The 15000-nt window shown below is 48.5% G+C and overlaps 1 protein-coding gene across 1 annotated transcript in view; it reads right to left on the bottom strand.

The window, feature by feature from the left end:
* Positions 1-15000, bottom strand: part of hmcn1 (hemicentin 1) — a 124434-nt gene that overhangs the window by 25036 nt on the left and 84398 nt on the right. Inside the window, exons 48-75 of the mRNA XM_062555918.1 lie at positions 14961-15000; positions 14451-14642; positions 13954-14127; positions 12721-12834; positions 12103-12248; positions 11653-11803; positions 10555-10737; positions 9475-9588; positions 8928-9115; positions 8645-8741; positions 8280-8441; positions 7988-8101; positions 7498-7700; positions 7244-7325; positions 6826-6957; positions 6362-6511; positions 6067-6226; positions 5692-5816; positions 4624-4807; positions 4136-4233; positions 3627-3905; positions 2844-3040; positions 2425-2506; positions 1891-2027; positions 1495-1636; positions 1205-1349; positions 721-848; positions 300-459 (exon numbers count right to left, since the gene is read on the bottom strand). The exon at positions 14961-15000 is cut by the window's right edge and continues 47 nt beyond it. Of these exons, the coding sequence (XP_062411902.1) occupies positions 300-459; positions 721-848; positions 1205-1349; positions 1495-1636; positions 1891-2027; positions 2425-2506; positions 2844-3040; positions 3627-3905; positions 4136-4233; positions 4624-4807; positions 5692-5816; positions 6067-6226; positions 6362-6511; positions 6826-6957; positions 7244-7325; positions 7498-7700; positions 7988-8101; positions 8280-8441; positions 8645-8741; positions 8928-9115; positions 9475-9588; positions 10555-10737; positions 11653-11803; positions 12103-12248; positions 12721-12834; positions 13954-14127; positions 14451-14642; positions 14961-15000 (4079 nt within the window). The remainder of the gene's footprint in view (positions 1-299; positions 460-720; positions 849-1204; positions 1350-1494; positions 1637-1890; positions 2028-2424; positions 2507-2843; positions 3041-3626; positions 3906-4135; positions 4234-4623; positions 4808-5691; positions 5817-6066; positions 6227-6361; positions 6512-6825; positions 6958-7243; positions 7326-7497; positions 7701-7987; positions 8102-8279; positions 8442-8644; positions 8742-8927; positions 9116-9474; positions 9589-10554; positions 10738-11652; positions 11804-12102; positions 12249-12720; positions 12835-13953; positions 14128-14450; positions 14643-14960) is intronic.

The raw sequence follows: 15000 nt of genomic DNA, 5'->3' as shown, positions 1-15000 counted from the left end.
AAGAGAAGAGAAGAGGGGAGCAGAGAGGAGAGAAGAGAAGAGAGGAGAAGAGAGGAGAAGAGAAGAGAGGAGAGGAGAAGGTGAAGAGAAGAGAGGAGAGGAGAGGAGAGAAGAGAAGAGAAGAGAAGAGAAGAGAAGAGAAGAGAAGAGAGGAGAGGAGAGGAGAGAAGAGAAGAGAAGAGAAGAGAAGAGAAGAGAAGAGAAGAGAAGAGAAGAGAAGAGAAGAGAGGAGAAGAGAAGAGAGGAGAAGAGAAGAGAAGAGGAGGAGAAGAGAGGAGAGGAGCGAGGAATGGACTCACCTGTACATGTTCTGGTTGTGGTCGGTGTGGAGGGGTCGGCCGTTGCGGGTCCAGGAGACGACGGGTTTGGGGATGCCCGTGGCCTCGCACGAGAGCGTGGTCTGAACATTCACCGTCACCGTGATGTTATTGCGGGACGTCTGAGCAATAGAGGGGGGAACTGCACAACACATAGATGCACACAGAGCAAAGTTAACACTGGGGATATTCACAAGTCTGTGTGTGTGTGTGTGTGTGTGTGTGTGTGTGTGTGTGTGTGTGTGTGTGTGTGTGTGTGTGTGTGTGTGTGTGTGTGTGTGTGTGTGTGTGTGTGTGTAAATGTGTTGCATTACTCTCTGAAGGTTCATGCATGCGTAGTCTGTCCATACATCTAATTAGTGAGAGCAGTTCAATGATATATGCATTCCATATGATGACCCACCGTACACCTGCAGGTCCACTCTCCTGCGCTGGGTGCCAGCCTGGTTGGTGGCCATGCACAGGTAGCGGCCCGTATCAGTCACCTGGGCAGAGCTGATACGCAGCGAGCCGTCCTCACCAAACGTGTACCTGCATGTGTGTGTGTGTGTGTGTGTGTGTGTAATAATAGAAAAAAACACCAGAGCCACTCATTAAAAAAAAAAAAAAGAAAATAACTAAAGTAATAGTTACTACTAAACTTAAACTGAAAATAGTTACTACTAGTAAACATACTATAATATACATTATAGTACACTGAAAGATAGTAAACAAATATGTTTAGTTCTGAAGATAATGAGAGTGCAATGGTAGCAAAAAGCATTTCAAAACCCTTTGCCTCTGAGAGGAAGACACAGTCCTTCAGAGCTGCGTGAGGATCAGAGTGAGATGGTGTGTGTACCTGGGGTTGTTATTGAGTGAGGATCAGAGTGACATGGTGTGTGTACCTGGGGTTGTTATTGGCTAAGATGGCTCCGTGTTTTCTCCAGGTGATGCGTGGAGTCGGAACTCCGCTCACCACACACTCCAGCAGCACCGACTGGCTCACCTGCACCGACACCGACTCAGGGCCTGGCTTTATGGTGGGGGCCACTGTACAAACACACACACACACACACACACATACACACACACACACACACATTAAAATACAGTGTATTCAACAATCTACAGTAATGTTAGGATAACATAACATTGACACTGGCTCCACACTGACTCGCCACACACACATACAGACCGTTGACGGCGAGGTTGAACTGGCGTCTGGTCTCTCCTGCCACGTTGCTGGCCACACAGGTGTACTGGGCAGCGTCCGGCAGGTTAGCGTTGTTGATCTGCAGGTAACGACCTCCAGAGAGAATGCGCACACGTGGAGACACCTACACACACACACACACACATGCACACAAATACACAAAGGCAAACACACACAATCATATGTGGATGACTTGCCACTTCTTCTAGATTGATTTGAAGTTGATCTATTAACTCTACTTGTGCACAGGAATATATTAGCAATTTTTTAAGCAAGGGTCATATGGTTAACAACACTGCCACAGTGACATGTATTCAGGACATTGAGTAGTGTCGGGTGTATAAATTTGTGTTTGAGAGTGTGTGGTGGTTTGTGTACCTGCAGAGGGGCCCCGTCCTGCAGCCAGGTGAGGGTTGGGGGAGGGATGGCGTCAGACTTGCACTCCAGTGTCACCTGTCTGTTCTGCAGCACTGACACATTCTGTGGAGTGCTCTCTCCAGCGATGTTTGGTGGCACTACAATCAACATCACCATCATCAGCATCATCATCATAATCACCACCACCGTCATCATCATCATCTTAGTCATCATCGTCATTATCATCATAATTATCACCACCACCATCATCATCATCTTCATCACCATCATCATCACCACCACAATCATTATCATAATCTTCAGCACCATTATCATCATCGCCACCACCACCATCATCATCATCATGATCATCATCATTTCAAAACACAACTGACACACTTCTATCTGAACCAGAATGACTGTTACTACTGTAATATTACAATAACCTGCAGATTTCTCTGATACACTCAGAGTCCCAAGTCTCTGAAATGGCACAATCCGACACAGACAGTGACTTTGCGTCTCAGTACCAATTATGACGTTAAGGTCACTTACCATGAACTCTCACCAAAAACTCCCTGTCGTCGTCTCCGGCGGGACTTGTGGCCAGACATGTGTATCGTCCAGTGTCCTCCACCTGTGAATGTGTGACCAAATAGAGTTTGTCCATCCATCTCTTTGACTATATGGTGTTTATGTTCATCAATGTGTGTTTTCATAACTAGGCCTGCTATAGATTAGTACTTACATTATTACTGGTATGTTTAGATGTGCGTACGAATGTGTGTGTATGTGTGAGTGTGTGTGTGTGTGTGTGTGTGTGTGTGTGTGTGTGTGTGTGTGTGTGTGTGTGTCTATGTGTGTCTGTGTGTGTCTGTGTGTATGTGTGAGTGTGTGTGTGTGTGTGTGTGTGTTTACTGTATGTGTGAGTGTGTGTGTGTGTGTGTGTGTGTGTGTGTGTGTGTCAGTCTGACCTGAGCGGAGGCCACCCTGAGCATCTCTCCCCCGCGGAGCAGGCGGACAGCGTCGGTCTGGGGCAGCGGCCGGCCGTCCTTCATCCAGGTGACCGTGGGAGGGGGCACCCCGTCGGCCTCGCACAGCAGCTCCAGCACGCGGCCCACCACCACCGACACCTCCCTGGGCACACCGCCACCTCGGATCTGAGGAGGTGCTGGAGCACAGGAGGAGGAGAAAACACAACAAGGAGGGTCAAGGAGCGTCATCTGGGACAGTGAGTGCATTGCTTTAGTGTACCTGTTTACACAGACCCAGTTGGGTGTTGTGCTATGCTTAGGGAATGAGCGTGGATTTCCAGTAAGCTTGTGTCTAAGCTGCATTAAGAGTTATACTGTTGGGTATAAATGAGATATTTAGTGTCGGAGTGAACACACGAGGAGCAGAATATAACAGAACATAACAGAGGATCCACCAAAAATAAATGCGCTGGCTGAAACAGCCTTCCGTGGCATATAGTCCACTGTTAAGTGACAAGGAACCAAACATCATTTTGGACGTTTTGAAATTGTAGTATTTCTCTGGTCTCTGCCATTGAGTCCTGCTATGTTCTGCTGCTGTGATACTGCATAGTACTGTGGTACTGAACACACTGATTTCTCTTCTGTGTGTGTACAGTATGTGTATGTGTGTGTGTGTGTGTGTGTGTGTGTGTGTGTGTGTGTGTGTGTGTGTGTGTGTGTGTGTGTGTGTGTGTGCGCGCATGTTAAAATGTGGCTGTGCACAGTAAGGCGATGTCTCACCCAGCACTTTGAGGTTGTAATTTCTGCTGGCCTCTCCCGCCTGGTTGGCTGCCGTGCAGGTGTAGCGCCCCGTGTGGCTGACGTTGGCACTGCGGATGTGCAGCGTTGAGCCCTGGTTGGGCAGACTGAGATGGGCATCTGGACGCACCGTCTCCCCCTCCCTCTGCCACTTCAGGGTGGGTGGGGGCGTCCCGTCTGCCACACATGCCAGAGTCACCTGGCTACCTGCCACCACGGTGACATCCTCCAGACTGCCCGCTCCCTCCAGGGTCGGTGGAACTAAGGACAAACAGGAAATGACATCGCGGTCACAGTGACATCACAGTTCACACATGCCATACACAGAATGACACACAAACACAGCAGCAACACAGAGTGGCACACACACACGCGCAACAACACAGAATGCTATATACTAACAAACACACTGCAGCACAGAATGCCACACTCACATACAAATACACTGCAACACAGAATGGTACTGTATAGTGATGGGTGGCTGTGCTTACCGTACACCTGCAGGTTGAAATGTTTGTTGTCCACACCTGCTCTGTTGGAGGCCACACAGGTGTAGCTGCCACCGTCTGACACCTGAGCACGAGCAATGCTGCAGTGTACACACACGAACGTACACACACACACACACACACACACACACACACACACACAGAGATAGGGCAAAAATCATATACTGTACCGCATAAACCAAGAAAAACTAAATGTATGCAGGATTTCACTAAAATCATCCACTACACTGGTTTATTTCTTGTTAACATGTTTTTTCTTAAACTCTGGGACCAGGGCTAGTAGTGGAGGGGGGAGGGGGGCATGTGGAACCCTCCTAACACAGACTGATAGCTTCAGCAGAGCTGCTGTTACAGATACATATTGGAAACCCATCACAGAGCAAAGAAGGGCAGTCTCTTCAAGCAAGGGTTGACTTGCTACATCCTCTCTCTGACCTCTCTCTGACCTTTGACCCTCACCCATGACCTACCGGAGGACCTGTCCGGCCGAGAGCAGGCGCGTGTGCGAGGAGACGGGCAGCGGGAGGCCGTTCTTCAGCCAGTTGAGCTGCGGAGGAGGGAAGCCCACCGCCACACACTCCACACTCACTGAGCTGTCCAGCACTGCCGTCAGGTCCACCGCCGAGCCGCCGTTATCCTGGATCACCGGAGGGACTGGGAGAGAGAGAGAGGGGGGGGGGAGGAGGAGAGAGAGGGGGAGAAAAAGAGAGAGAGAGGGGAGAAAGAGAGAAAGAGGCAGAGAGAGGGGGAGAAAGAGAGTGAGAGAGGGGGAGAAAGAGAGAGAGGGAGAGGAGGGAGGAGACAGTGAGAAAGGAGAAGTGGCAGGAAAATAACATAGAAACGCATCAATTGGTGTGAACGGCCTGGAGCTTCTGTTAACTAAACAGTGTATTTACCCTGTTGTGTTGTGTAACATCCATTAACTTACTACATAGTACAGTACATCATACAGTGATTAACCACCATAGTGGCCTCTGCGCTAATGTGCTACAGTAACTACATAGCACACCATACAGTGATAACCCACTATACAGTTATTCTCTAGCAGTGCCCTACGTGCTATTGTAAAGTGCTACAGTGATAGACAGTGAGAGAGATGTAGTGTACTGTAGAGTGTTTGCTGTATCTACCGTAGACAGTGAGAGAGATGTAGTGTACTGTAGAGTGTTTGCTGTATCTACCGTAGACGTTGAGAGAGATGTAGTGTACTGTAGAGTGTTTGCTGTATCTACCGTAGACGTTGAGAGAGATGTAGTGTACTGTAGAGTGTTTGCTGTATCTACCGTAGACGTTGAGAGAGATGTAGTGCACTGTAGAGTGTTTGCTGTATCTACCGTAGACGTTGAGAGAGATGTAGTGTACTGTAGAGTGTTTGCTGTATCTACCGTAGACAGTGAGAGAGATGTAGTGTACTGTAGAGTGTTTGCTGTATCTACCGTAGACGTTGAGAGAGATGTAGTGTACTGCAGAGTGTTTGCTGTATCTACCGTAGACGTTGAGAGAGATGTAGTGTACTGTAGAGTGTTTGCTGTATCTACCGTAGACGTTGAGGTTGAAGATGCGGTCCTCCTCCCCTGCTTTGTTGGTGGCCACACACGTGTATTTACCCCCATCAGATGGCTGAGCTCGAGTCACTGTCAAGGTGCTGTTGTCTGGGCTCATCCTATTCACACACACACACACACACACACACACACACACACACACACACACACACACACACACACACACACACACAGATACACACACATAGAAAGAGAGACAGAGAGACAGAGAGAGAGAGAGTATATCATAACTGGAGTATCTGTCATAACTGTATAAAGTAAACTGTCTGGATACATCACAACTGTAATACCAACACTCAGAAACATATGTGCACGCGCGCGCACACACACACACACACACACACACACCTGATGTTCTTCAGGTCTTCTCGGGTCAAGGCTTTTCCTTCCTTGAGCCACTGCACTATGGGAGGTGGAGTTCCCAGTGCTCGACACACCAGCTGCACGCTGTCATTCAGCAGCACGCCCACTTCACTTGGCAAATCAGAGCCCGCGATGCTGGGTGGCACTGCAAAGACCAGCCAATTAGACACACAGTTACAGAGACAAATCTGGAAAGATTGAGGGTGCATTGATGAGGGAATGTGTGTGTGTGTGTGTGTGTGTGTGTGTGTGTGTGTGTGTCTGTGCACACATCTCCTACCTTGTATGGTGAGGTGGTAGGTCTTGCGGGCCTTGCCCTCCAGGTTGGATGCCAGGCAGGTGTAGGTGCCCGAGTCTGCCAGCTGGGAGCGGGCGATCTGCAACTTACTGCCCCCCGACACGATGTGCATCTCCAGGGAGTCAGAGTTCTCTGGCACGAGACAGGGGCAGAAAAACACCTTGAGCATTCCCTAGCATAATGAATGGGCATACGCAATGCTGCATCATGGGCATCTGTGTGTGTCCGCTGACAGTGATTACAGGAGATTGGTTGGAAAAGGACACATGAGATACAGTATGTTATTCTGCCTTAACATGTCTGGACATGTCTGAGTGAGTGGAAGGAGAGTAGGTAAGTAGAAAGGTCAAGTTAACTCTGTTCCTAACTAACACTTATGTTCTATGTGTGAAAAGCAACAAAATATACACACACACACACACACACACACACACTCCCCAGCTCACCGATGGGTCGTCCGTTCTTGAGCCAGGTGAGGCTGGGTGGGGGGATGCCGGAGGCGTCGCAGGAGAAGGTGACGGGGTTACTGATGGTCTCCACCACACGCTCCACCGCAGGGCCGTCTATACTGGGGGGGACTGGACACACACATCATGTCAGTCAGACACACACACGTCACACACATACAGTCACACACACACACACATGCACACACACACACACACACACATTCTGAATGTCCACTCCTTCACTACATAGTGCAGTCACTAGTGTACTACTGTATGTAGTCTTGAATTTCCCCCTGGGGATCAATCAAGTATCTCTCTATCTATCTAGTGATTGAGTGGATGCTCAGACTTCAGGTATAGTCACCCAACTGACCCCAAGAGGTGGCCAACAGCAGACCAATAGCAGCTGACTCACCATAGATGTTGAGGTGGAAGTTCTTGTCCACCTGTCCAGCCACATTGGAGGCTTTACACACATACTGGCCAGTGTCCGATACCTGAGGAAAAAACACAGGACTTCCCTTAGAAGCTGAATGTTACATTTATACTCCTGTATTTTGAAATGTACAGGAAAAGAGGCCCCATTTACAGGAAAATAACCCCAAAACATGTCTAAAAATTGTAAAATGACTAAAATATCTAAATCTTCTAGATTCAGGTGAGACTCACCTCTGCTCCCTTGAGCTCCAGTCTCTGCCCGTCGGCGAGGATGCGCAGGTTGGCCGTCTCTGCCACCGGCCGGCCATTCTTGTACCAGGTGATGGTGGGGGGCGGCACGGCGTTGGACTCGCACTCCAGCGTGACCGAGTTGCCCACACGAACGCTGACCGACACGGGGGAGTCACCGCTACTGTCCCTGATACTGGGGGGGACTGAGAGGGGGAGGAGGAGGGTTTAGGCCACTTTATGGTTACAGCTCAACTACAGTACAATACACAGAACAGCAGCTGTAGGCAATACTGAAAGTCTGACACCACACACACACACACACACACACACACACACACACACACAAATTCAGTGAGGAGGCAGTCAAACTGACACCACACATACAGTACTGTACACACATACACACACACACACACACGTACGCACGCATGCGCACGCGCACGTGCACACACACACACACACACACACACACACACACACACACACCTACCAAACACAGTGAGGTGGATGAGCTTCTGGGCCTCTCCTGCAGGGTTGATGGCCACACAGCTGTACTTCCCCCCGTCGGACATCTTCACTCTGAGGATCTGCAGCGTCCGACCTCCTGGACACACACATAAGCATTGAGGGTGTGTGAGGGGTCACACACATGCACGCATACAGAGTCATACACTCAGATACAGCCTTCTATGCCCAGACATAGACACGGAAGAAAAAAGGAAGCTGTGTGTGTGTGTGTGTGTGTGTGTGTGTGTGTGTGTGTGTGTGTGTTCGTACAGTACCTGGCATGATGAGTGCATTGGTGTTGGCCAGCACGGGCCTCCTGTCTTTGAGCCAGCTGAGGGAGGGGGGAGGGAACCCTGTGGCCTCACAGCTCAGAGACACAAAGTTATTCAGCACCACCGTCACATTCTCAGGGTCCAGCCCCACGATAGAGGGAGGCACTGTGGACACAGAGAGAGAGAGAGAGAGAGAGAGAGAGAGAGAGGGAGAGAGAGAGAGGGAGAGAGAGAGAGAGAGGGAGTGAGATAGTGTGTGTGAGAGAGAGAGAGTGAGAGAGTGAGAGATAACACACAATTAATAACCAACAACAAAACACAAGGACACAGATATGCACACACATACAGACACACACACACACACTTACCATGCACATTGAGGTTAAAGGATTTCTCTGTGCTCCCTGCCACATTCTCTGCCACACACACATATCGTCCGGTGTCCGTCACCTGGGCATTAATCACCTGTATGATGAAGGAAAACACACACACACACACACACACACACACACACACACACACACACACACACACGAGACGTTCTTCAGGGCACTAGATCATACTTTATAATAATCACATGAACACTTCTGTTGTTTAAAACACACATTGTCTGTGTCACTCACTTCAGGCCTGGCTCCCTTGCTCTCTTACCTGTAGCGTGCGGCCATTGGACAGAATGCGGTGGGAGTCATCAGCTGTGATTGGCTGGTTGTCCTTGAGCCAGCTGATCTGAGGGGCGGGGCTTCCGCCCACCACACACTCCAGCTGAGTGGTCTTGTTGACCAGCACCGTCTTCTCCTCTGGGGTGTCGGAGTCAGAGCCACGGATGGTGGGGGGCACTGCGTGCGCGCACACACACAAACACACACACACACACACACACACACACACACACAAACAGACATGCACAACATAACTAGTCTGACCCAGACTGACACAGATTAGACACAAACTAGCATAAATTTGAAGTTATGTGTATGCATAAGGAAGTATAAACACATACAGCACATGTTCATACCCACAAAATGTTATGGATTATACAGATCATCTAGCGATCATCTAGTGTTGACCAATATGTGTTAACTGAGATACATTAACTAATTGGACTTATTATATTATCATATGATTAATTATCAACAAACTGATGTATGAAGTTGATTAGTTTTGTCCAGGTTAGTGTGTTTGGTCTGATACATACATAGCACTCTGATGTCATACTGGATGGAGTCCTCTCCAGCCTCGTTCACCGCCACACACGTGTATCTCCCAGAATCCTCTGCCTGCGCTCTGGGAATCTGCAGGACACGGCCACCTGAGCACGGAGCGAGTGAGTGGAGTCAAATATACTGTTCTCTATCTATTTCACACACACACACACACACACACACACACACACACAGACAGCCTGAGCCAGCCAAAATGTAACCCTGTCAATAAAATGTGATGTTGGGCGATTTGGTCTGGACAAACACACATACACTGACACATCAGACCACCCACCCACACACACACACACACACACACACACAGACACATACATTATATTGCCAAAAGTATTTGCTCACCTGCCTTTACTCACATATGAACTTCAGTCACATCCCATTCTTAATCCATAGGGTTTATTATGACGTCGGTCCACCCTTTACAGCTATAACAGCTTCAACTCTTCTGGGAAGGCTTTCCACAAGGTTTAGGAGTGTGTTTATGGGATGCTTTAACCATTCTTCCAGAAGCGCATTTGTGAGTTTATACACTGATGTTGGACGAGGAGACTGGCTCTCAGGCTCTGCTCTAATTCATCCCAAAGGTTTTCTTTTGAGTTGAGGTCAGGACTCTGCAGCCAGTCAAGTTCATCCACACCAAACTCTGTCCTCCATGTTTCCTGTTACAACATGACTGTGCACCAGTGCACAAAGCAAGGTCCATAAAGACATGGATGACAGAGTTTGGTGTGGATGAACTTGACTGGCCTGCACAGAATCCTGACCTCAACCAAACAGAAAACCTTGGGAAAAATTACAGCAGAGACTGAGAGCCAGTCTCCTCGTCCAACATCAGTTTGTGACCTCACAAATGCGCTTCTGAAAAATAAACACACTCCTAAACCTTGTGGAAAGAGCTGAAGCTGTAATAGCTGCAAAGGGTGGACCGACATCATATCAAACCCTATGGATTAAGAATAGGATGTGACTGAAGTTCATATGTGAGTCGACTCGACTCAGTCGAGGCAGGTGACCCAACACTTTTGGCAATATAGAGTACACACATAATCCCTTACCAGGCAGGATGAGTACTTTATCGTTGGAGGTGAGTGGTTGCCCATCGCGGTACCAGGTGAGAGTGGGAGGAGGGACAGCGTTGGTCTCACAGTACAGAGAGATGGGGTTGTTCAGGATCACATCCTTCACATCCGCAACAGCACCACCCCCACCCCCGTTTCCCCCTCGGAAAGTCGGGGGCACTATACAGGGAGATGGACAGATGAGGTGGGGGATAAGGAGAGACAGAGACAGAGAAAGAGAGAGAGAGAAATACACAGAGAGAGAGACAGATAGGCAGAGACAGAGAGAGAGAGAGAGAGATACAGAGACAGAGACACAGAGAGAGAGAGAGAGAGAGAGAGAGAGAGAGACAGAGACAGAGACAGAGACAGAGACAGAGACAGAGACAGAGACAGAGACAGAGACAGAGACAGAGACAGAGAATGTCAGCAAAAACATGTAGGGATCTGTTTTGAGATCTGTTTTCATTCCATTTAAGAATTTTAGAGTGAAGGTGAAACAGACATCCAGCTATGCAAAACACAAACAGTATACAAAGTAGAGCAGCTCTCAAGTCTAAATACAACAAATGATACATGACTACTTGATCCCTTCTAGTCAGAACAGGGATCACAGTGGACAGTGCATGTGTATGCACATCTGTTTCTATTTGCACTGTTTGTCTACTTGTGTAATCATAACCATGCCTGACTGGAGAGAAAGAAAGAAACAAAGCTCTGCATTTTTATAACTATTTCTGCAAACAGCCACTAGATGGAGCCCTCTCCTTATCAGAGACAGCCTCACTCCCAGACCTCCTATGGACTGTCCTGCTGCATCTGACCCAGGGGGCAGATCAGAGGCCTTGGCTTTGGGCTGAAGGGCCATAAGGTGCTTCTCAACATGCCTCCTCGATCCTCGATGCTCGATCCTCGAGGGGCGTTCCCACTGATCTATAACTAACACTGGATAGACTATCCCATTGTTTTCGCCCCATCACTCTTTATGTGGATCAGTGAGGATCGAGGCCTGAGGAGCGAGGGAGGACGTATAAAAGCCCCAATGAGAGGCACCCATACTGTGGCATTAGAGGCTCATGTAGGAACCCGCTTCACCTTGTATATTTACATCAAAGTCCTTCTCGTCCTCGCCAGCCAGGTTGGAGGCCACGCAGGTGTAGCGGCCCGTGTCCGACACCTGCGCCTGCTGGATGCGCACCACCCGCCCGTTAGCCGAGATGCTGACATGGTCGTCACCCCTCAGCAGCTACAGAGAGAGAGAGAGAGAGAGAGAGAGGGAGAGAGAGGGAGAGGAAGAGAGAGAGAGGAAGAGAAGGAGAGAGAGAGGGAGAGAGCAATAAATGGCTTAATTACAAGCATCCACAGGTATGCATGTGTGTGTGTGTGTGTGGGGGGGGGTGTCTGTCCATGTGCAAGCATGTGTTTGTCTGCACACATGCATGTACCAGTGTGAATGCACGGTCTCTCTCTCTCTCTCTCTCTCTCTCTCTCTCTCTCTCTCTCTCTGTGTGTGTGTACTGTGTGTGTGTGTGTTTCAAGACTCACCTGCCCGTCCTTGTACCAGAGCAGCGTGGGGGTGGGGATGGCCTGCGCCTCACACTCCAGCGTGAGTGTGTTGTTCACTTTGATCTTCACCTCCTTGGGGGCCAGGCCCTCTCCAGGCACGTCGTTCTTGCTGATCACAGGGGGCACTGAGGGACACAAACACCAGGCCCACCACGCCGGTCATTTAGCCGCCCCTCTCATTAAACGCCCTTTTAAAAACACACACAGCCCACTACAGCCCGTCAGCATTCAGGACGTCCACAATGCACACTGACCACTACACGAAGAATAATATTTTTGGGGATCACATTAAGGGCAATTTTGTGAATGATAGATATGCCAGCCGCCAATTAGAATCCATGGAGTTTTAGACGTCATATCACTGAACATGACAGACATTCCTCAGAGATTTTCCTTCTCATTGGTTGTTATAGCTGCAGTTGTCCTTATAGTGACTGTTAGCAGTGTGGACGGGCAAGAAGACAGACTGTTGATAATGGGACAGCTCACTGCAGGGGTTTACAGTGATGCAGACTAGGATCATGACTAAAACTGAGCACTAGGTGGCAGTGTTGTTGTAATTATTTGTGGCTGCGTTGAGGCGCTGCTGTCACTCACAGTAAACTTTGACCTCGTAGTTCTTGAGCGTCTCTCCGGCTTCGTTGGTGGCCACACACGTGTACCTGCCAGCATCCTCCTCCTGTGCCCTCAGGATCTGCAGCGTTCGCCCACCTGTGTGTGTGTGTGTGTGTGTGTGTGTGTGTGTGTGTTTGAGGGTAGGGGGCAGGGGTAAGAGGGAGAGAAAGTGAGAACAGGAGAGTGTCACAGTCGATTAAACAGAAATCAGCGCAAACAGGCTGCAGTATGCTTCTAATAACCACTCGCTTACGTCGTTAGCCAGCACACAAGACTGTGTGCGTATGTGTGTGCATATGTGTGTGTGTGTGTGTGTGTGTGTGTGTGTGTGTAGGTGGGACATGAGGATCGACTTAAAAGGCAGTAATGCTGGAAGCTGTTACAGCCCATTAGTGTCTGATGGCGAACTCAGAGCAGAGGAGCCCAGTCAGTCAATCAGCAGTGCAATAGTGTAGACTCCAGTGCGCAGCCCAGATCACAGGGACGGACTGACTCCAGGCCAGTCGGCCGCACTGCGTCCAGTCAAAACAGAGAGCAACCCAGAAACATGGGACACCAGGAAATACCATTTGGAGACTTTGGAAATAAATTGATCTCTCTGGCTTTCTTACATCTACAAAAAAATGGCAGATAAAAACGCTCTAAATACATAGCTTGAGTGATGAGTTTTACACTTGAATGTTGTTTGAAAATATCCAGAACCAGAGTGAGTATTGAGGAAAGAAAACTTTAAAGATTGATGTCTTAGAAGTCCTAGAAGTCAGGCACAAAGGAAGTAAGGCTTTTAATTTATTGCTCTTGATTTATAATGCTCCTTTGTGCTTTTTGGTATGTGTGTTGCTTATGGTTTAGGCAGTTTGATTTGTTAAGTGCTATAAAATACTATAAAATATCATATTACCAATTCTTTGTTGTGTCTTTAGAAGTATCATATAATTTGATGATCAAATCTGGAAGGATACTGGAACAACTCAACAGAGTGTTGATTTATTCGACACATGCATTTACTTATAAAAACTAATATAACTTTCATATCTATTACATCTGCAGCTGCTGTCATTATCAAAGGCTTAGATGTGTTTGTCTCCAATTCATTCTGGTAGAGCAGAACCATTTGACACCACATGACATTACAGCATTGTTTGTGTGAGTTTACTCCTGTAATACTGTTCTCTATTGTAGCCTAAGAGGATGATCTGAAGGTTGACCCCTGACCTGGAAGCACTCGCACGTTGCGCCCGGACTGGAAGGGGGCACCATCTTTGAGCCAGGTGATGATGGCGGGGGGGTAGGACTGGGCCTCGCACACCAGGGATGTGGGGCTGCTCAGGGTCACCGTCACCTCCTCCGCAGAGCCCTCAGGACCAGAGCCCAGGATGGTGGGAGACACTAACACACACACACACACACACACACACACACACACACACACACACACACACACACACACACACACACACACACGTAAATAAATCTTCAGGTTATACTAGCCAGTACACAGCATCCCTAGTTTGTGTGCAAGTTTGTGCAACTTTAAAAATGTAAAAAAAAAACATTCATAGATACTGATCGAAAACTATTATAGCACACATCAATACACTGACACACTGAGACACTGACACACACACACACACACACACACACACACACACACACACACACACACACACACACACACACAGACATACACACACACACACACACAGACATACCCAGCACATTGAGATTGAAGTGTCGGCTGCGGTCCCCAGCGCTGTTGGTTGCCAGGCAACTGTACCTGCCCGTGTCAGACACCTGGGCTGCTATGATTTGCAGGAAGCGCCCGTGTGACATCACCTGGTGACGCCGGTCACTGACCAATGGCAACCCATCCTTCAGCCATGTGATCTCAGGCACCGGGTTACCTGGGCAACAGCAAAAAATAAAGTTCAGTCTGCGGGACCACTTCTGTGACAGATCACATTGCTTTCCTACATGGATGAACAGTATGCATGTAGTTTCATTTAATCTGTCGTAATTTTCCAGCAATTAGCCGCATATTATACATTGACCTTGCAAAATTTCATCAGCTATGAGGTTAATACACGTCAGTTAATATGGTATCAATATGGTTTTGTGTCTTTTAACTTGCATAAAACACTGTCCTGCGGCTTACACACAATGCGGCTAATACACAGAAAATGACTGTATGGCTGTGCAGAGAGGAGGTGGACGTCACGTACCAGTGACCTCACAGGCCAGCGTCACGTTCTGTCTGTCCTT

Source organism: Sardina pilchardus, chromosome 15 (assembly GCF_963854185.1).
Source record: "Sardina pilchardus chromosome 15, fSarPil1.1, whole genome shotgun sequence".
NCBI classification, from domain to species: domain Eukaryota; kingdom Metazoa; phylum Chordata; class Actinopteri; order Clupeiformes; family Clupeidae; genus Sardina; species Sardina pilchardus.
The sequence above is the reverse complement of the archived record's forward strand: the minus strand, read 5'-3'. Positions and strand labels throughout refer to the sequence as shown.